The sequence below is a fragment of the Sebastes umbrosus genome, chromosome 11 (genome assembly GCF_015220745.1).
Source record: "Sebastes umbrosus isolate fSebUmb1 chromosome 11, fSebUmb1.pri, whole genome shotgun sequence".
NCBI lineage: Eukaryota > Metazoa > Chordata > Actinopteri > Perciformes > Sebastidae > Sebastes > Sebastes umbrosus.
In genome coordinates this window covers 27,857,549-27,880,569 of record NC_051279.1, presented here as the reverse complement: position 1 = coordinate 27,880,569, position 23,021 = coordinate 27,857,549, and the positions used below count along the sequence as shown (strand labels likewise).

The following is a 23,021-nucleotide window of genomic DNA, read 5'->3' as shown; positions in this document are numbered from 1 at the left end:
CACTGCATGATCTACAGTGATCTTCCTATTGCATTTTGTCTTTAGATCAAGACCTGGAAGTCGGCCTTTTCATGGCATGATAGCCTTCATTATGAAACCGGCTCTTCCCTCGTCTTGACTAATAAGCGCAGAACCGTTCACCAAAGCTGCATTACACCAATATTCCCTGCCTGAGTCTTTATCTGCAGCCAAGCTCTGTCACCGTATACTGTATTCATGTCTCCTCCCTGGCTTCTGAGATCAGAAAAAGAGGTCTGCAGATGGTTTTCCCCCCGTGTGTAACATAACACACACACATCCACGGATTGTTGTACCACTAACCCAGCGCTAAGGCAGCGTATCAAAGAACAAGTGCTGATATGGTTCAGCTCAAAGAAACAAAATAAAAAGTTGTAAATGTGTAATGGCCTGTGAAATAGAAACAAATAAAGCATTGTTTCCATAGAACCCCACTGTTTATTGTAGCATGACAAGTGAGGAGAAGATTTGGTCTCCGCTGAGACTCTCTCAGAGTTGATTGGTTTATGGGAGAAGGTTGCTGTTTGATCGGCGTGTTTCATGATGCTGCTGGCTGCGGAGCCAGATGAACAATCAGTGTGTCGTTCCAGGATCTGTGGGGCACTTAAATTATGTTCTCCTCACAAAGCCAACAGTAATGGAAGTTATGTACTCCTCATTTCCAGGACTATTTGACATGCTATGCAGGGAGCATGGACACTGTCAGGAGCGTTTGTTGTTGGTAATGAAGCCACAGCTGACCCCGGCGTGTTGCCGTTTCCAAAATGCAATCAAATACAGTCAATTTTAATAATGCATTTTGTTCAACATGACTGACAATGATTTGACCCTATGATTCCTTTTCTTCTCCATCGGATTTCCTCCTCACCCTCTCATTTTTCCTGCTTTGCCCCCTTGCCCCCCCCCACCACCACCAACCAGGAAGCCTTCCAGATTGGTATCTACTGGGCCCACACCAACACCGTCCACAAGTCTACAGCACTCAAACTGGTCCATGACCTGACCTCTCCTCGATGGAAGGAGGGATCTGGCTCGGATGTGCTCACTCTGGATGAGGAGGGATACTTAGAGGCCGACATCAGCCTGGGAGCCTTCCCAGGCAGACAGAAGGTGAGGGAAACAACGGTAGCTCATTAAGCTGCTCATTAACAGTCATTGAATTTGGAAGGTCACTGAATTTTACATTAAAGGAACAATATGTAATATATTTACTGTAATAAATCATAAAATTACCATGATATGTCATCAAAGATTAAGGAAACATGCTATATTGAAATACTGGCTTCTCTGACAACAATGCTACAGCCCTTTGAAGTTTCCATTCTGGTCCGGAACGTCTGTTTCTGTTTTGGCTGGTGTGATCCCGTCCACTGCCCATTTCGACACCTTGTTACCATATATGAAATAAATTGGCTTGCAAACAGAGCCTCCTGCAGCCATGGAAGCAAGCTAACAAACTGGATCAACAGAGATAGACTAACTTAAGTTACTAACAATAGATTCTACCCGACCTGAAAAGCCTCGGCACATGTCTCTGTGGTCCGTGTGCAGCTGGGTTATCAAGACAGCGAGTATTTGAGACACACAGCCGCTGAAGTGATTCAGACTACTGCTGCTGGCCAGAGGCTAATGCGGTCGTGTCTAGAAGGTAACCCTCAAATTGCGAAAAACGTGCACTAACTGCCATCAGTCACACCGGAGGAGCGGACGGGCGATGGCTCCAATGCTTTGACCTTGAAATGCTGTTACCCATTTTAAACACTATAGGTGTCAGTCCTACATATTGCTCTTTAAAGCTATTGTGGGCTCAATGAAAATGTTTTGTAGTACAATTCAGTGTAATGTAGTTTACTGAAAACCTTTACACAGACAGCATTTGATTGTTTTTTCTTCAAACGTTTTTTAATGTGTGTTTAATTACGGCGACGACTGAATTAGCTCCATCTCACCACAGGAGGTTGAGTTTTTTTTCATCATTTATAGCTGACAAACTTAGTGTCTGTTGTTTGCTCTGCAGCTGTGTCAGTTCTGCGTGTCGTCTGTGGTGAGACACGGCATCCAGATCCTACAGATAGAGGACCGAACCATTCTCGTCAACAACACTCCTTACACGATTCAGTGCAGGCCTCTGCTGACTGACCATGCGCTGGGAACCGATGACCAGGTAATGTGCTAAATGCTCACACAAAGGAGCTTTCTCCTCTCACTGTGCACTGATATGAAGGTTTCTCTGAATCACACTGTTTTCAGAGTGGTGTGACTCAAAGGAAGTTTCACAAGAGTACAGAGCATTTCTTTGACTTGTTGAAATAATGTCAGTCCTGTCAACTCTGGGTTATTTTTGTTCATGGTAAAAATATGAAATTAATCTTTACATATGTGCTTTTTCTCCACCTTTATTTGAACAGTTAGCGCTTCAGTAGACAGAATGTTTTTGGCATCATTGACATTGACATCTTGTAGTGTACTGTTTAGCTGTAAAATGAGAAAGTTTCTCTCCAGCTGGTGGGCGGTGCTTGGTATTTCCTCAACTGATCTCAACATGGCTGCCGGGTCACAAACTTACTATATAGTGATATAGTTTTATAAAAATAACTTTTTTTTAATCAATTTTGCTCCTACCTGACTACTGCTGCTTTCAGACAACTGCTTGTGCTGACATAGTGCTAAAACATATGAGACGTTTCCGGCCATACTAGGCTAATAATATCTCATACATCACAACACCTGCTCAGTATAAGTCCCCACCAGTTTAGCTGTTAGCTCCAGCTCTCTTTAACATAGTGAACTGGTGTAAAGTCTGGGCCCACAGCTTTTATTCCTCACTGCTACCTCATAACCATAAGGCCTGTGTGTGTTTTCATGTGTCCCTGCATCATGTCCGTCCTGTCCTGACCGAAGTTTCTGAAACCTCACACATACAGTGTATTCCCTATGCACATTACTCACACACATCCACCCCAGCGCTACCACATATCGCTCGGACGCAGAAAGCCGTTTTCCATCAGATCATGCTGCTCCCCCTCCTCTCTCCCTCCACCGTTTTTCACCATGTGGCAATGGCACTTCATTGGGACATTAGACAAACACCCAGAATTGGATGCAGGTTTTCCCCTCTCGCTTTCATCTGCTGCTTGTCCCCAAAGAGAGCAACAATGTAGTGATGTCATTTAACGAGCCTTCAGATCCTCTTAAAGAAGGATGGCAGAGCTTGCCAGTTGCCACTAATTGACTGAAAACCCTGTTTTTTTTTTTTAAAAAGAGCTTAAAAAACTAAATAGCGGGCGATGGGCTTAACAATAACACAAACCACAAACAAGGCGAGGAATGCCTTTCTAGTTGCTCTATTCATCATGCTTAGTGCCTAATCCCTGTAGTCGTCAACTACTCGCTGCTCGCTGGCTGCTAAACCGGCGCAGCAGGGCTTCTCTGCTACCAATTTAGCACTAAGCTCAGTGGGAGAGAGAAGAGAGTACAATAACAATGTGGTTTCACCATGTATCTTTTGTTGTAATCACTTGCATCTTCTTTGCTCTCTGTCTTTTTGTTCTTCGTGTCCCATCTCACATCCTTTTCTGACACAACTTTTGTCCACTTCCCCTCCTTTATTCCCATTTGCTTCCCTCGCTTCCATTCATTCTTTTGTCTCTTTTCTTCCATCTTTTTTTGCTTTGATGTCTGCTTATTTTCTCTCTCCTTTTTCCTTCCTCTCGACTCCTCCCATCTTTTTCTTTCTTTTTCTCTCTCCTCAAATCCTCACCTCTCTTTCACTCCTTGTTCTTTTCTTCTCCTCCTTTCCTTTTCTTTCATCCCCTCTCTTCTTTTTCCCTTTACGTCATGTTCACATCATGTCCTCTCCTCAGGCCTGTGAGATACCAGAGACGGCACAGTTCAGCCTGGCTCCTTCTGAAGGATCATCCCAGGCCAAACCCTGCTCCGTGCCATGCTGGGACCTCCTCCAAACCAGCGTCCAGGGATCGGTGGAGTTCCCTCTGCCGCTCAGACACATGCTCTTCAGCCTATTCCCCAGGCACGATGGCGGAGTTGGATCTGCAGCGTGGAGCCTCCCCGCTCCCATCCGATCAGACTTCCCCAGGCAGAGCTTGTCTGTTCCTGGGGAGGCGGACTCTGCGGGTGGCCTGAGCAGCAGGTGGGTGAAGCGGAGCATTCGTGGTGTGTGCTGGCTGTGACAGTCCATTTAGAGCAGGGTACCGAACCCCGGCTGGCACAGGACATAAAGCCGGTTGCTGGTCACAGCTTGTTAAACGCTGCAGATGAAGCAAACAGAGAAATGCCCTCAACATTTCCACTGTCAACCTCTCTGCTCGTCTTATACAACAGATCCCTCTCATGTCTTTCTTTTCTTTGTCTTACTTACTTTCTTTTCTTGTGGTCTTTGGTCTTAATTTTAGCCGAGTAGAAAGCTATTTCATCTTCCAATTACCAAAAACACAGACTACGTACAGTACGTAGGCCAATGAGCATGTCGTTGTATTTTTCTTCACACTTGTGTTCTGTTGTGACGGGCCAGCTTGGCCCTCATTTACTGTGTATAATTGTAACATATGTGCAGCCAATCACACATATATAAATAGACGGGCTGTCAAAGTTAACGCGATAATAACTCGTTAATGCAAATTTGTTTTAACACCACTAATTTCCTTAACGCAACTTGCGATTTTTAGGTTGTAGCGGGCTCAGTTTTAGAGCTATAGTGAATATACTGGCATCATATGAAACTATGGAATCCACTGGTACCAACCATGTCATACCAGCTTGTTGTGAAGGAGGTTAAGTAACGCTCCACTCTTGTGCTAAATTTTGGCAAGGAAAAACTGGCATGGCCATTTTCAAAGGGGTCCCTTGACCTCTGACCTCAAGATACAGTATGTGAATGAAAATGGGTTCAATGGGTACCCACGAGTCATCCCCTTTATGATGATCACATGCAGTTCGGGGGCAAGTCATAGTCAAGTCAGCACACTGACACACTGACAGCTGTTGTTGCCTGTTGGGCTGCAGTTTGCCATGATATGATTTGAGCATATTTAATGCTAAATGCAGTACCTGTGAGGGTTTCTGGACAATATTTGTCATTGTTTTGTGTTGTTAATTGATTTCCAATAATAAATAGATACATACATTAGCATGAAGCAGCATATTTGCCCATTCCCATGTTGATAAGAGTATTAAATACTTGACAAACCTCCCTTTAAGGGTCATTTGAATGGATAAAAAATGTGCGATTAATTTGCAATTAATCATGATTAACTATGGACAATTATGGCGATTAATCGCAATTAAACATTTTAATCCATTGACAGCCCTAATAAATAGAAACACAAATATGGACACACACAGAGAATGACAGTGTGTCACCGCCTGGCTTCAGTTAGGACTCTGCCCATAAAGGCACCTCAGAGATTTGCGAACGGACATAGCAGCGATGTGACGTTTGACATGTTGGTGGGCGTGTGAGCTCTTATCGGTGTGTGGTTAGAAGGGGTTGGGATATGAGCTGTCTGTGGACAGCTTGTTTATGGGCTTGTTTTTATTTGTGTTTTGCAGAGGCATAGTACTGACATATCAGGAGCACCTCGGGGTGACATACATCATCCTGAATGAGGACCCCTGTCCTCGGATGCTGATCCACAACAAGTGTCCTATCCCACTGCTGCTAAAGGAAACTGTCAAAGGTAGGAAGGGAAAGGATCCAACTGGTTTCCTCTCCTCTCATCTCCTCTCATCCCCTTCCTTCCCTTCTCCTCTTGTACTACTTCTAACTATATACTATTTTACTACTATTTTTTTGTACAATTTCCTCTTATCTTCAAATAGAAACTCCAAAGACTGAGGTGTACTGCCTTCCTCTGCCTGCCAACTGCTCCCTGCACCATGAGCTCTACCACCACTTTTCCATTTTCCCCGAGTGCAGGCAGAAAGACACGCTGCCCACACTGCTGCTGAAAACCACCTCAGACCACAGCTCCACCGACTGGACTGACCCCATAGATATCAACTGCCCCGGCACTCAGGTAAAAGCACACATGTAGGTCGAATGAGGTGTGAAGACGGCAAGATTTTGTCTCAGGTGTGAGGGGATGTCACACCTCCCAACGCTGAATTTAACATACAGTATATTTCCCTTTTGATTTTAATGAGTTAATGTAGGAATACTTTTTTTTTTCCATCATCCGTCTTCTCAAAATTGGAGAAATCTCATCTGCACTTGTCATTTAAACACAAAGATTGCCCTCAAGCGCTCGTTTTGAGATCTTACTCTCTTAATTACTACTGATGTGCATTAAAGAACTTGCTGTCACAGCTCAGACTGATACTGCAGCTGGCTGTTAGATGGAGCCAGAGTTTGTCACGCTAGAATAGCCCCATCACAGGCTTATAGTTGATGTTTTTAATTAACTGACTAATAACAGCCAGATACATGATGACAGGATGTAATCCCCTTTAACTCATAAGGCCCAAAACTAGCTTAATATTTAAAAAAAAAAAAAAAAACTGTTTTCCACTCTGTATGACAACATACTGTATATATAGTATAAAAATACCATGTATTGGGAATGCCTTGGTAGCTGAGTGGTTACAGTGCATCGTCGATTCCGGCCTTGACCTGTTGTGTTGCATATCTTGCCCCTCCCCTCACCCCATTCCTATTTGTGTGTTTATATGGTATATGTTCATGCATACTAGAATATGTTTAGGTAAAGTGTGTGCGTGTTTGTATATGCTCACTAGGGTTAAAGGGGAACATGTTCAAAATTCATACATGTTATTCTTATGGTCTAATACAGTTAAAAAATATTAGTAAACATGAACAACTTTCTCCTAAATCCCCAAACTAGAGTGCTAAAATTCAAATTTGTAATGTCATAGGGCATAAAGTGTGGAGCTGCTGCATAGATAATGAATTGGGAAAGATTTTCAAGATGACACTGAGAGCAGCCAGGGGTATGTTCTGAGTATATGGGTACATTTTCTGTTTCACAACTGACAACACTACAATAGAATAAAGCTAATTTTTGTATAAAAAAGAAAAGAAACATTTTGTGTGTCAACAAAATCAGCCTTCATTGTCTATGGAGCAGCTCCAGACTTTATACTCTATGACATCATTGGGACCGAGTTGTTCATGTTTACTAATATTTTAGGTAGGTTATGGTCTTAAACCATAAGAATAACATGGATGAATTTTGAAAATGAGCGTAGTTCCCCTTTAAGTAGCTAGCCAGACAGTATTTTGGTTTGGTCGGCGTAGTAGTTTGGGGTTAGCAAGATGTTAAGGAGCAGTGCGTGTAATGTTTGGTGTAGTGTCTAGCCAGCTGCAGGTTGGGGTTGAGGTTGAGGCTGTGTATCTCTGGTTACTGTGAGGTCTGAGTCTGACCCCTGTGGTTGGGGTGAGAGATCAAAGGTCGGACTTGTTATGACTGCGCAGCGAAGCGTTCAGCAGGGATCTACTTCCTTTCGTCACATGAGGGGCTGAACCCGGAGTGGTGGAGGTTAAAGTCAGACACATATATGCTCTGAAACCAAACAAAGAGCACTGAGCTGAGCTATGAATCTGTGAATGGGTAAAGTTACCTCCTCGAAGTTTATTTAGAGTGAAAATGAGCAACACTCTCTTTTGATAGAGAGTATCCAATCTATCTCACCACAGATCTGTGTTCTGTTGTTGCTCAGGTGGTGTTCCTGCCAGGCTTCGGCTGTCTCTACATAGATGTGCTGTATGAGAAAGGCACCCTGGTTCTGTCTCTGGCACCAGAGGGCAGCGTGGACGCTGTGATCAACCAGCACAGCAGGTATGTGTGCACAGGCTTTTACTGTTGTTGTTTTATGCTCTCTGCATATTTGAACCATAAGAAATCACCCCTGCACTTTGTTCTTCCGAACCCCAAGGTATCTACCCGTGTGCCTTTTATTTTGTTCACTTTGCTTTATGATTATCGTTAACAGCAATGTTTTCATGCAGCAGTCGTTACTAGACTCCAAACATGAAGAAACAGGCATCATTTGCACCACAGGAGGGCAATAAAAGCTTCTTGTGTTGTCATGAGTGAAATTAGTACAGTAGAACTTGGTATTACAGCTTTATTCCATTACATCAACACATAGCTGCTTTTTCCTTTTGGCAAAACAGGAAATTAATATAATCACATATTAGGTAAATGTAAACAAGTAACGTCAGACAATGATCTTTGTTCTGGTGGTAGGAAATTCATGAAACATCATCAGCACAAGATGAATGAGTTTGGTCCTCTACAAATCATCTGAATCATAACACACCTACTTCAGACTTAAGTTATGTCCGAGATGGAGATGTTTTCTTTCTTATAGACGGTAATGAAGGGCAATTAAACGTATGACAGTCTAGACATGCATCAATGAAAAGCATTCATACATTCCTTTATTTATTTCATTATATAATAACTACTGTTCTGTTCCAGGTCGTCTAAGCTGTCCTGCAGAGTCCTCCTCAGTGAAGCCAGTGTGGTGTTGAGTGATGACATCACCAATCCCTCTGGATCCGTGGAGTTGCTCAGACTGACGTTGACCAAGCTGCTCCTCACCCTGACTCCGGCGCCACTCACCACCTCCCTGCCCCCGGAGCTGGCAGCTGACCCCGACATGGGCGCAGCGTCAATCTCCGCTCTGATGCCCGACGCCTCTCTGATCGAGGTCTACTGCTCCAGCCTGCAAGTAGACAACCAGCTGTACAACCGAGCGAGTTTCCACTTCCCCGTGCTGCTGTGCCAGGATCAGAGAGGGGGAGCTGAGGCCGGGGGTCCGTGGAGCAGCGACACTAACCCCGCCGAGTCTCCTGAAGCCCTGGAAGAGTTCAAACGCTCTTGTTTCCTGCAGCTGAGGATGACGCTGGCTGGGGACAGATGCACTGCGGAGGAGGTTGGATTCATACTTCTGTCTTTGTATTTACATTTCCTTTGTCTCAGTAGAGGGTGGATATTATTATTTAATTAGGTAGTATGTGTAGTAGTGAGGGAGACCTGAGTGCTCATATCAAAAAGGACTAAATTCCTTAGACATCGTACCCCTCTTTAAGAGACAGGTGTGTCCAAGTCTATTTTTTTCCTCTCATAGCAATCATGAATCAACAGTTTTCATAACAGATTTTTGTGTTTTCTCCTCAGATCACCTTCCAGCTCCAACCTGCCAGAGTCTACCTTGAAGACACCTTTGTTTACTACATTAAGACCCTGTTCCACACCTACATCCCTGACAGTGCCAAGGCCTCTGCCACAGCAGTGACCCAGAGGACTAGAGAGTCTGGCTCAGCCCCCGTCCTTCCTGAACAGGTGCACTATTCATGACATAATGTTTTTATTTAGGCACTGATGAGGCTGAATGTTTTCTGGTTTCATTCTCATTACGTTATTACTACAGTGGTGCATTCAGCTCGGGCCAGACATACAGGAAGCATCATCCAACCTCATTATGGTTATCAGCATACCAACTAGGGAAGTCTGCTCATTTTGCAGCAATATTTAATTAATAAACAAAAGTGACATGTCTGTTGTTGTTAAAATAGTTAATTTACTGCTAAAATTTAGCAGATAGATCCTTCCCATATTAGGCATGATTTTGTTCACAACAGTGTAATCCACAGTCCTATATATGTTTGATACTCTTATGATACCTTCATATCATCTTAAATAATACTTTTGACGCCAGGAATAGATGATAATTTATCATTATTTTGGTGCATGGCAGACAATAATTTCTCATGATTATTGTATAATAATTCCTCCATTATTACCTAGTCAAATAAAGCAACTTGTGTCTGTGCTTTGTATCGCAAGATGTTGTAATCATTAGCATTATTTGTGGCCGTTACTCTTTTGTGTTACAATAACTAGTAATTATTTTTAATTTATTCATATAAAAAAAAATTACTAAGCTAAGGGAGGGCTGTAATATTACGAGAAAAAACTCATAATTTACAAGATTATAAAGTCATACGTTTATTAGAAAAAAACTCGTAAAACATATAGAATAGAATAGAATTTTCTTTTAAGTTATTCATTTTTATTCATTTATTTATTTATTTTTAGATCCTATGTCAGGGAATGTCCTCTTCTGTTGAAAATGAAAAATTAAATAAAACGTTAAAAAGACAAAATAAATACTAAAACTAGTAAATTTCTTGCAGGTGCTTCAGTCGGTGCATGCGTTGGTCCACCCTGTGCGGCTGCAGAGGCTGACCATCCAGCCAGTCAACCTGTTGGTCAGCATCCACGCCTCCCTGAAGCTGTACATCGCTTCAGACCACACTCCTCTCTCCTTCTCCCTGTTTGAGAGAGGGCCGCTGTGCACCACGGCCAGACAGCTAGTCCACGCTCTGGCCATGCACTACGCTGCCGGGGCCCTCTTCAGAGCTGGTAGGTAGTGGTGGATGGAGCCACATCAATCACACCATACAGCAAATGGTCCTACAAGCCAGCTTGTGTATCACATATGGACACTAGATTGATTTTTATTCACACTACAGGGACACAGATTTACAATCTGTCTCAGATAGACTCACACTTAAATCCACGGATCATGTGCACTCAGTTCAGACAAATATGGACAGAAGAATAAGTGAGAAATTCCACAATTTATTCTCACTAAATCTGGAGTTGAGCTTTGAAATGATTGCACCCAAGAGCCCCCATTGCTTTGTGGCAGAAAGTGCAATAAAACTGTAGGAACTCCAGGAAGCAAAATCTGAATCACTGGAGGCTCGAAAAAGATTTACCTTCTCTCATTGTCATAATTTACTGTTTTATCCTAAGGTCTGACTGGTGACTCATGGTGCGTAGGCAGTACGTTATGGATAATCTGTGGACGGCAGAGTCTGACTTATCCAACCCATATAAAGGCTCCGAACCTCTCTCCTGCGTTGTCCTCACGTCTAGTCAAAGCCTCCACACATGTTCTGGTTTAAGCCAGTCATTTCCACATCAGAAATCACCGTTCTGGACGGACACTTCCTTCCCGCTGTCTCTCGTTAGGGCCCTCATTTCTGCTCATATTTCAACACGTCACCTCACCGCGTTCTCCTCTCCCTGAGTCATCATGGAGAGAGGGGGCACCGGGAAGCATTGCATTCTGGGACTCATTAGGATTAGGATGTACGGTATTACGATCGCACATGCACCCACAGGCGTAAATCCATGCACATGCACATGCACATGTAAAGACTTACTAAAAGGCATGCACTATCTATGCGTACACACCAGTACAGTATATGTATGTGTGTTTTAAAAGCATGACTCAGCCCTGTAGACATCAGCTCCTGTCAGGACTTTACGCTTTACCAAAACCACAACTGGGAGACCATATGAAGCAGAAACGACCACCAGGCCCCACTGGAGTTGGTTTCCTACCATTAGAGTCCATCACTCAAGCGCAAATTGACGGAGAATAAGAGCAGAGCGGGGTCGGCGTCTTGAGAAATGGCTATTTGATTTTTGAGATGCAATTGTCAGTGCATAAATATCAATGAGCCGTGCCATCTGAAGGGGACGCTACGGTTGAATGAGAGAGATGAGGTGAGATAGTAGGAGGCCGTAAATCTAACCGTGGCACATGCATGAGTTCATGCAGGAGTGTGTATGTCTGTGTGCTCAAGGGCATATGTGTATGTGTGAATATTTGTATCGTTGAGAAACGAATTCTGATGGAATTAACACGATGCTGAACATATAATCACGACGTAAAAACATTTTGTAAGTTATTCTCTAAAATGTTTGGATTGGGAGAGCCAATCTAAACTGCTTTTGGCGAGTAGAGGATAGTGAAAGTTTACTCAAGGGGCTTGTATGTGGAGTGTTACTAAGAGCAGGTGTTCCAGATGTATTTCTGTTGAATGCAAAACCCATTTTAGCAGTCTAAAAAAATTACTGTGGGATTATACAGTATGTATGTTCTGTAAATTGTGTATTATAACACCATTGTGGCTACATCCAAAAATAATACAGTTCAAGTTTATTTAAATAGTTGCTTCCATTCCAAGGTTTTTTTTGTAAAGCTAAACTGAAAGAGAAACAGAAAGAAGGCTGGATAGCAACTCTGTGCTAAAAAAAGTATGTGATTAATTGTGATAATATAACAAGTATTATTTGACAACTGTGCTGTGGTTGTGGCTCTGTCTCAGGTTGGGTGGTGGGATCTTTGGAGATCCTGGGCAGTCCTGCCAGCCTGGTGCGGAGTATCGGTAACGGCGTGTCCGACTTCTTCCGGCTGCCATATGAGGGTCTGACGCGCGGGCCTGGAGCCTTCGTTAGCGGGGTGTCCAGAGGGACCACCTCCTTCGTCAAACATATCTCAAAAGGTAACACAGATGTTCATAATGTTTTTGTTCATTTTACAGCAGAAACAATGTGTTCACACGACACATTTATATTTGTGGACTAATAATACTGGAGGACCTATTATACTTTTGTGCTTTTTCCCTTTCCTTAAGTGTTATATTGTGTTTTTGTGCATGTAAAAGGTCTGCAAAGTTACAAGCCCAAAAACCACGCCAAAGGGAGTTACTCTCCCCACAGAAACACTGAACTGCCTGAAGCACCTTTCTCGAAGTCCCTCCTTTTCTTCTGTAACGTGGTGATGTCACCAAGTACAACATTTGCATAATACCTGCTTAGCGGCTAGTTTGGCACGCCCTCAACATCAAAACATTAATATTTTAACATTAAAGCATGTAAACATGTTCTAGTAGAACCCAAATACGAGTATGCACCTGAAAATGAGTATAGTAGGTCCTTTTTAAGTAATAGTTTACTTCATATCTTCTCCCAGACTGATAGAGCACATATATTATCTGATAAACATTGTTCCTATTTAGGGTGTCATCATGCAGTGATGACTAGCACAACATTTGTGATGAACCGTTTTGATTTTTAGCAGAGATGGCAGACTCACTGCAAACTCTGAACACTGAGTTTTCACATTTGTGTTTAGGCACGCTGACGTCCATCACCAACTTAGCGACGAGCCTGGCCAGGAACATGGACCGCCTGTCTCTGGATGAAGAGCACTACACCAGGCAGGAGGAGTGGAGACGCCAGCTACCGGAGAGCCTCGGGGACGGACTAAGGCAGGGGCTGTCACGACTCGGCATCAGCTTGTTAGGTAGGTGGGGATGCACACACACACACACAACACTCCTAATCAGGGCCTTTCTGTGTGGAGTTTGCATGTTCTCCCGGTGTTAGCGTGGGTTTTCTCCAGGTTCTCTGGTTTCCTCCCACCACCAAAACATATATCATCTGCTGTCCATTGGCATTACAGAGAGCTATGAGACGGAGCGGTGGAGACAGCACAGCAGGGACTCAGTAAACACCCAGAGGACAGTAAAACTCAAGTCTCAGGACGCACAGAGCATATCACTGTCACTGAAACCAAACAGCTGCTCGCATGTCTCTGTGTTACAGTGGATTATAATTCCGGATACGCACTGTCGATCACAACATCTGTGTCATACATAAAATGAAGGATCAGATATTTTCTGTAGAGCAAAAGCATGTCTGAATTCCTGTGTGAGTCCCATTTATGACACTTTGGAATCTATATGTCGAACTCTGTGTCCAATGTCTTGCTAAAATGAAATCGCAGCAGGTGTTGCCCCTCTTTTTGTCTCGACTTCTGTGTGCGTCTTGTAGTTTGTAAGTCTGTAAGTCTCTCATTTAGTATTTAGGAGGTTGTTGCTTCAGGTTCCCAGATGGCATAGTGCCAGTCAACTGTTTGTGTCCTCTGGTGTTCCTACATGTAAGACACTTTTAAGACATTTGATGTATAAATTCCAGCGTCGCTTGGATGAGTCAGAGAACAGCATCATAGAGGCTTTAATCAGTCCGAGGAAGAGCTGCACTCGGTACTCATCCAGGCTCAGAAAACAAATGAATGAATGATACATTTCTGTGGTTTTATCTTGTAAGTTGTGTTTTCTTTTCTATCATTGCTGTGGACCTTTCTGTGTGTCCGAAATAAAATTTGAATTGACCTATTGAGCAGAGCACAATAATAAAGAACAATTTTTTTCCTTGTTCTTTCAGGAGCAATAGCAGGTATCGTGGACCAGCCCATGCAGAACTTCCAAAGGAACTGGGACACGCAGAGCTCAGCTGGTAGCAAGGCCAAGGGGGTGATCTCTGGAGTGGGGAAAGGCATTGTGGGGGTTTTCACCAAGCCCATCGGAGGAGCAGCTGAACTGGTGTCCCAGACTGGATACGGTGAGTTCAGGATGGTCAAAGATAACAGCATGTTGAATGAATTCATGTTTTGTTTTTTTCTTTGTGAGCCTGTTTCAGAAGCTTTGTTGCAGGTTGTTTTTTGTTTTTTTAGAAAACAATGTCAAGGAATGAAGGGATGATCATAAAAGCCTCATTAGTTTTGTTTATTGTAGTGGCCCCATTTCTTCTCCTGTGGCTTACACACAAAACACAGAAAAATGAAAGCATAATTAGAGCATAATTATTGAACAACACAGACATGACTAACCCATTTTGGATATCAGCTTCTAGGATCATAAAAAGCTAGTAGCTTTTTTGTGACGTCATGCCTGGCAGCGAGCTACGTCATTTTGTGGGGAAACAGAATACGTGTTCGTTTAATCTAACCTAAAGTCATTTAAATTACATTTGCGAATTGTCCCGTAGAGATGCAAACTTTTACGTCCTTGACACGCAAGCACATTATCGCTGTCACACCGCAGTAAACTGAAGTGTAAAGAGAGATTTGGTCATGCAGCGAGGTCTCAAATGTATTTAACACAGCTCAACGAATGCGTCTTACTTTCCAGGGAGCCATAGGCAACAATATTGTAATAAACACACATATGAATTATCATAAATCCATCAGTGGATGGGCAATTTCTCCCCTTCTGTCCTCCTGGCTCCGGCCAGAAGTGTTTATTAGGTCATGCCTTCAGTAGTACATGACCTTATGGAGCACTGCTGAAAGTCATACATGCACAAACAGTTGTATATACAGGCAGTTAAGGTGTTTGGAGTTAGTTAGTGTTTTATTGGTGGTAGAAGATAGAGGTGGGGTGTGAGGAGGGGGTCGGAGGGTGGTGTGTGTTGGCGCTAACAGGTCTTGGCTACAGCACATAAACTACCAACAAGGCTAACAGCTCCGTGTGAGAGTAACGACTCCCCAGGGTCTGGCCTTGATCTACCTGACCCTCTGAGCTCACCACAACACAAACTCAGGCAAATACATGTGGATCCACGTGGATGCTCGTGAGTGCACACAAAGGCACGCTGACCAGCATCCACATCCACACACATCTGCTGGTAATACTGTATATGCATTGCAGAACGACTGTGTGTCATAATTATATCACACTCCATCCTGAAACACATGGCACACACCGGGGTTATTACAGTAAACTGAAACTAACAAAAAAAGTAGTGAAAAACATTTTGAAATTAACTAAATACATTTAAAGCTGCTGTGGGTAGAAAAAGGCCAAATATGATAGAAAAAAAAGTATTTTTATAAAACAGTCACTATATCCTGACAGTAGTGCATGAGACAGGTAATCTGAAAAAAAATCATGTGTCTCTGTGTCCTCTGGTGCTCCTAACGGCATCTGCAAGATTTCCCAGACCGGAAGAAAACAACCAATCAGAGTCGAGCTGGAGCCTTGCCGTCTCTGAGCAGCAGAAAGTTAGTGACCCGGCAGCCGTGTTGAGATCAGTTGAGGAAATACCAAGCACCGCCCAGCAGCCGGAGCAAACGTCCTCATTTTACAGCTAAACAGTACACTACAAGATGTTTCTGAAAACATTTGAGGAGAGAAATAGGCATTACAGTAACAGAATATTGATTCATATTTGATCACCTCAAACCTAGTTTGACCGTTTTTATCGGAGTTCTCGAGTGATTGACAGCTGTCTCCATTGAATGAACAGCCAATAGGAATGCTCTCTCTCTGAAATGACCTGTGATTGGAGAACAGAAGTCTAGTTTTCTCTCAGAACACTTGAATTACAATATGCTGAATGTGCCAAAAACAAAGAAAAACTAAAACTAAACTGAAACAATATTGCCCGTTTTTTTAAAAAAATAAAATAAAAATGAACATTAATTGATTTCAGTTTTAGTTTTTTAGCTATAATATATCCGTACCGAAAACAGAGACAGTATGAATTTCCGTCAACTCGTGTGACATTGAACCACAGAAAATGAACGGACTTGTCAGTCCAGGAGATAGTACTGTGCCGCAACTGCACTAAAGTAGTGCAAAGATTAAACATGAAATATTATGGCCATCCCTACACAGATCTCCAACCATCTATTTTGTATGTATATGTAGCTACATAATTCTGAGACATTATACCTGGCACTAACAAAAGCTACAGTAAAGCTAAAACTAAATCTTTCTGGAAAAACTGAAACTAAACTAGAATGAAATTGAAAAGTCAAAACTAAAATAAAATAAAAACTAATTGAAAATTCAAAACTATCGTAACCTTGACACACTCACGCACACACTTGTAAACATCCAGTCGGAGTTGAGCAGCATTGCAGAGTACCACTGCAGTGACATCATTAATGGTGTTCTTTATGGCTCGGTTTTAACTACTTGATGACTTCACTGGCCCGCTGCTGCTGCTCTGCTGACAGCTCGAGTCGGCTGGAGGAAAACTGACCACACGCACATGGGTTATGAACTCACTCTGACATGTACACACAGAGCATTCCTAGTCATAATGCACACACTAACAGAAACTGTCTTTTTCCATCAAATGTCCAATTTGGCGTCTTATTGCTAGACATTAGAAAAGTGTTTGTTGTCCACCTTTGAACCTTTGGATTAAAGAGCGTTCCTCTTGCATAGCGACTGAAAAGTTTTACATACACAAACAAATATAAAAGTCATGTCTTTCATAAAATATGGGATTTATACGTTACATTTTTTTAATCAAGACCTGAGAACGTAACAAACAGGCAGGTATGTATGCATTTCTGCATTTGGGAATTTGTATAAATGTATGCAAGTAATTTAATATATTTTTGTTATTATTATCATTTGGTAAACTCTCATTTTTGTTATCTACACCGAGGGCTCAGAGTTCATTGGTGGGTATATGGGTGAATGGGGGGAAGATGTCTCAAGGGAGACCTTAAAGATGTAACCAATCCATTTTGGAAAAGTGATGTATTATGTTTAAAATCAATAAAAATATGTGATAAAAAAAAAAAAAAGATAGATTGTAGTGAGATTTAAGTGAGAATGGCACTAGTCTGCCTTGTCGATGTAAATGCACGTTGTATTTAAACCTGCAGCAGGTAGAATGTTTTTGGCATCGTTGGGCAAAAATTCCATAACAACCTTTCAGCATATTGTACTTCCAAGTGTTCTGAGAGAAAACTAGACTTCTGCTCCTCCTCATGGCTCTGTTTTCAGGCTTTCAAAAATCTAGTCCGTGACGGGAAACTTTGGCCAATCGCAGGTCATTTCAGAGAGAGAGAGCGTTCCTATTGGCTGTGCTCTGGCTGGTGGGCGGTGCTTGGTATTTCCTCGACAGCTCTCAACCAGGCTGCTGGGTCACAAATTTTCTCATTTTACAGCTAAACCGTGCATTACAAGATGTTTCTGAAAACATTTGAGGAGAGAAATAGGCATTACAGTAACATAATATTGATTCATATTTGATCAGCGCTGCCTAGTTTGACTGTTTGGTCGGAGTTTGCGAGTGATTGACAGCTGCTCAGAGACAGCAGGCGCCAGCTCAGCTCTGATTGGTTGTTTTCCTCCGGTCTGTGAAATCTTGCAGATGCCGTTAGGAGCACCGGAGAACACCAGAGGCCCACTGTCAAACCCAGGAGACTAAGCTTCCCTGTTGTTCTGCTGATGCTGACTGTCTTTATGTTTGTCTCTTTCTGACAGGGATCCTTCATGGAGCCGGGCTGTGGCAGCTTCCTAAACAACTGTACCTGCCTACGGAGGAGAAATCTGCTCAGGCCCCAAACAGCCATCTTAAATATGTCTGGTATGACCCTCGGCCATTCATTCTCTCTGCAGGCTCCTCCTTCACTTTTGTCCAGCTATTCGTCAGAAGTGGGACATGTGTTCTCGCCGTTGCTTTTCTTGGAGTGTCTCCAGGATCTGCTGTTCTTTCTCTCCCCCTTACCTCTCATCATTTTTGCTGTCTTGTTTAAAAAAAAAAACCTTGGACGGTTCATTACCCACTTTCCAAAAAAAAAAAAAGACTGGAAAAAATGTTTGACCTTGATCCCACACATGGTAGCCAGCCTGCCCTCCCCTGTTCTCATCGAGCCATGTTAAAAGGTTTTTATAAGCACTCTGCCAAAGCCGCCAGCTAGAAATTGTTCTTGTTGTTTAACTGTGAGTCTATCCAGAGATGTTTCCCAGTGCCATCAGATGGAGGAACACCTTCCTTCGTGTGCTGGAATGATTTGGAGTTTGGGAGAGACTCAGCTTACGAAGGTCGCGTGTTGTGCCAAGCAGAAGGTTACCGTTGGGTCCCGCGTTGTAAGAAAAACGTGGCAGCGGTATCGACGGGCGCTGCATCAGATCTGAGTGTTTCAACTCAACAGCACTTAATATTATCATAAAAATTCAGAAGAGGCCTGAGTCTCCAGAAGGTTATCAGGAGCTGTAGAAAAAAAGCATTTCATAATGATTTTTTTCCACAATTCAGTTTGGTTTCCATAGCTATCAAACATTTACTTCTAATAGCGGTCTGTGTCGACTGTCAACTGCCATGAGGAAACGGGCCAACATTTTAGTTGCAATATTTCTTTAGGACATTCCACTTTAGTTGTCATCACCCGAGGGGTTAGCAGCATGTCGTGCTAATGTTAGGGGAAGATGAAAAAAAAGATAAAGACACACATGAATGCTGAGATAATGCTCCCCTGTGGTTTTATTCATGCTGCATTGCAGTCAAACTGGTTTCCATCAGGCATCCATCAATTATTTTTACTACTACAGGTAGCCCAGACACTTGAGGGGGTCAGACTGTTTGAGCAGAGTAACACTGAACAGAACCAAACTGTCCCTACTGTGGCTGCTTCAACATCTGCTCTGCAATTTGAGCACCTGCCTTCCAACGTAAACACGCTGTCAGAGGAACATGACTGAAGACTCCGGTTCCTGCTGCTGCTCGCATATTTCCCTATCGAACGTGTGTGTAATAGGAACCACACAGAGAACATGTAGAAATGTAAATTACAGGATGTATAAAGACACGTATGGTCACGTGTTTGTGTGTGTTGAGGTTAGTCGGGCACCTTGTGTGGTCTCGTGTTTATAGGGAGAGTGTATATCTGAAGTTAGGAGGCCTGTATATGTATGCACATAATCCATGCACGCAGGAGAAGTAATGCGTTTGTGATTGCTGCTTATAGTACAAGTTGAGTTGATTAAGCATAAAACTACAACGCCTTCATTTTTAAAGGGACTCTGTAAGAATCAGAATTTGCTTGTTAACAGTGACACCTGTGGCCGTTAAGTCAACGACAGCCAGCGTCCTGTTGCTCGAGCTCGTACTACCGACACACACTAGACTGAACGTGATTGATAGGCATCATGTTGATGTTGATCCTAGTGTTAACTTTCCCTGCTTCAGCCTCCCGACCGTCGTCAGAAGACAGGGTTTTGGTTTTGGTCTCCTGGGTCGGAGTCGATAACGTTACTCGCTCCGGAGTTAACCCCCGTCACTCCACTCAGCAGCAGGATACGGGAAACCTCCGTTGGTCTTGAGGAGCTGCTTCATTTATTTATGCACAAACTGCAACTTCCACCGTATATTCCCTTGATATTCTCAAAGATAAACTAACTCTCTTCTGCTCCGCTGCTAACTCGTTTTCTCACACACTCGCCGCCTCTCTCTCTCTCTCTCTCTCTCTTGCTTCACCATTCACTTCCCACGTGCACACACACTCTTCGCACTGGCTCTGCTATTCTCCCACAACACTCCAACGTCGGTCACATTCTTATTTTGCAAGAAGGGCTTCACTAGATATAACTTTGTGTTTTTTGTGCTTCCGTGGAGTCTGTGTTGGAGTCTGGTTTGTGGTGGAGGCTGGTCGTTTGTTGCCGTTAGCGGACTTAATTTCTAACCAAACGTTAGCTACGGCTAAGGCACTCGCGAGCGCGCATGACGTCACATCCGTTGGATTTTTCCAGGAAAACCGGCCTGAGTTCTTCACATTAAAACCACTCTACGGCCTGATAGAGGAAACCCAGGAAGTTGTGGAAGGTCTCATTTTTTAGGTTAAGTTACAACCTGTTCACACATTGGCAATAAAAACGATTTATACGTGTAAAAAGTTACATACAGTCCCTTTTAAGATTTGACCGTATGTAAAGTTAGAATTTGTCCCTCTAAATGAATAGCGTAATGTGTATGTCATAACATGTTTATAATGTCCATCCCTTCTTGTTTGCTCTGCTCTCTGACCACAGGAAGATGCTCCAGTCTCTGGGGCGGCCAGAGCTCCACATGGCCCTGGAGGTGACCATCGTGAGTGGGTCGGGTCAGGAGCATGCCGGCTGTCTGCTCCTCACCTCTGAGGTGCTGTTTGTGGTCAGCCTCAGTGAAGACACCCAACAGCAGGCCTTCCCCATCACAGAGGTAACTGACAGTAGTCAGACAGAATGAACCTTTCTTTTAACTGTGTTGCTGTGGAGTGAATGTCAAACCTCCTGTCCTCTGCAGGTGGAGTGTCAGCAGGAGCCGGGACAGCAGGGCCAGCTCACCCTCACCTTACAGCAGCAGACTGTAGCCAGCGACACAGAGGTGAGACCTGCACAGGGCTCACATGTTGGAAAACATTATGATGTGGAAATCAATCAAAGAGAAATTATAGTGTTTAATTTATAGACCGTTTACACCGGCTGATTATCAATACATTATGTACCACATCTACAGTTAAAAAGGGAGATGTTGCTTTTATAGTTTGAGAACTTTTCTGATGCAAATCATTAAATTTAAATTATTTTTTTCAACATTTTTGTAATCTCTATTTTTATTCTGAAATCCAGACAACATCCATATCTGAGTCTAATTGCACTCCTTGCTTCCAAATATTTTTTTTCTTTTACAGTTTATTTATCTGTATACAAATCTTAATTTAGCAATATTTGTGCACACGTCTACATTATGTTTTAACCATGTGACCCATAAAAGGGCCAGGACAACTCTCTTGGACATTTAGTTAATTTAATGGACCAGTGTGTAACAATTTGGGGGATCTATTGGCAGAAATGGAATATAATATTAATAAGTATGTTTTCTTTAGTGCATAATCACCTGATAATAAGAATCGTTGTGTTTTTGTTACCTTAGTTACCTTAGTTCGATACCTTCTCCTCACCTCACCGCTAGATACAGACAGATCCTACACACTGGACCTTTAAAATAACCAATTTTTGCTTCAATATTAATGATAATAATATGTTATACGCTCAACAATGAACCGACCGAATCTTTCAGAGGCAGTAACCTATGACCTCAACTGATCAGTTGCTGACCAGGAATTGCACCATAAAAATATTCTTACACATGACTGGTTCAATTCTTTCCACTAAGTCTGGTTGAAGATTAATATAGCTACTGCAGTCTCTGGTTGTCATGACACAACACTCCATCATGATGGAGCATGATTGGACACCACCGGCGGCAGATTTAACTTCATGAGGACCAGTGTATTGGTAATCATGTGACCTGTCTGTCCTCTCTCAGGGCGACGGCGTTCGTGAACGCCTGTCAGAGCAGCAGTATCGGCGCTTGGTGGATTACGTGATGCGAGCCTGCCAGTTTCTTTCCCCCTCCACCGCCTCTCTCCAGCTGCAGCTCCCAGTGACGCTCGCCGAGCCACCGCCCTCCGTCACCAAGTCCTACCGCTACCTGGTGGACCCCGCCTTCGCCAAGGTGTTTGTCAGCAAGTTCACCATGGTAAAGAATAAAGCCTTACGCATGGGATTCCACTAATACACGGTGACACACATCTGTGGATTTCTGCTACAAAGAAAAGGAGATCAAACCATTCGTTCCCATTTAAATTAAGCCTTAAAGAATACACTGTACTTCAGCTCTGAAACGATAACTACACATTTATGCAAAACATATCTGTTGAGGTAAAAGAAGAATTTATTTTACTAAAGTAAGTCCACCTGGTCATTCATGTCTTAGGGATGTAGAGAATTCTTGCCTTTGAAAGATATATTTTTTACTGCTACAAACTGAGAAAATCAGAGGGATTAGAAACACATGTAAGTTACGACATTTCTAAATCTCAGACATTTCACTGAGCACATAACATAGTGAACACTAAAACAAATAAGAGTTGTGTCAACATAAACTTTCTTGGACCAACAGTGTGTTCTCTTCCAACTTTAAATCAGGGCTCATTCAGTCAGTGTGAAACCTCTACAGTGTTGCAGATAGAAAAGCACAGCACACAACTAGTCTGTTAGATTTCCATCAAAACTGTGTGTAAGGTTTCACTCTGCAGAATCAGCTCTTAGTGTTTACATTCTCCGTGTAGTGACTATGTCTCATGCCAATGTTAAGTGCAATATTATATACATGTTGATGGACGCTAGAGATACCAGCTGTCAACCAAAATGTTTTTATAGATGATGTAACATACTCGTTTTGACAATAACACTATTGTTTGTAACCTTTACGTGGATGCCAACCCCTCATGATGCAAACATGTTATTGTTGCCTTTTATATTGTTGTACCACCGAGCTCTGTCTAATGCCTTTAATGTATAATATATGTGGATAATATATTAATAGAGAATCATTTTAATAAAACATAAAAAAATGATGAAGTGTTTATGCTGTCATTGTGTGCTATGTATGAAGAAAATTAAGTTTGAAATTGCCAAATGTGAATGAATGAAATACACGATGAATGTGAATACAGAAGTAGTCGTTTTTCTATCTAAATCTTTGTCGCTGCTTTTCCCGAGGTCATTTATAGATGCCAGCTGTGGC

The 23,021-nt window shown here is 42.7% G+C and overlaps 1 protein-coding gene across 4 annotated transcripts in view; it reads left to right on the top strand.

Moving 5' to 3' along the window:
- LOC119497149 (vacuolar protein sorting-associated protein 13B-like) overlaps positions 1–22,851 on the top strand; it is a 393,997-nt gene extending 371,146 nt beyond the window's left edge. For 3 of the 4 annotated variants that reach the window (XM_037785043.1, XM_037785042.1, XM_037785044.1), the window contains 16 exons: positions 940–1,128; positions 2,036–2,182; positions 3,882–4,168; positions 5,587–5,714; positions 5,857–6,053; positions 7,714–7,832; positions 8,478–8,934; positions 9,180–9,344; positions 10,199–10,427; positions 12,188–12,364; positions 12,997–13,167; positions 14,091–14,267; positions 17,936–18,038; positions 20,480–20,648; positions 20,733–20,813; positions 21,759–22,851. In XM_037785043.1, the coding sequence (XP_037640971.1) occupies positions 940–1,128; positions 2,036–2,182; positions 3,882–4,168; positions 5,587–5,714; positions 5,857–6,053; positions 7,714–7,832; positions 8,478–8,934; positions 9,180–9,344; positions 10,199–10,427; positions 12,188–12,364; positions 12,997–13,167; positions 14,091–14,267; positions 17,936–18,038; positions 20,480–20,648; positions 20,733–20,813; positions 21,759–22,007 (3,045 nt within the window). In that variant the 3' untranslated portion in view covers positions 22,008–22,851. The remainder of the gene's footprint in view (positions 1–939; positions 1,129–2,035; positions 2,183–3,881; positions 4,169–5,586; positions 5,715–5,856; positions 6,054–7,713; positions 7,833–8,477; positions 8,935–9,179; positions 9,345–10,198; positions 10,428–12,187; positions 12,365–12,996; positions 13,168–14,090; positions 14,268–17,935; positions 18,039–20,479; positions 20,649–20,732; positions 20,814–21,758) is intronic. The other variant, XM_037785041.1, reaches the window with a different exon arrangement.
- Positions 22,852–23,021: the final 170 nt, after the last annotated feature.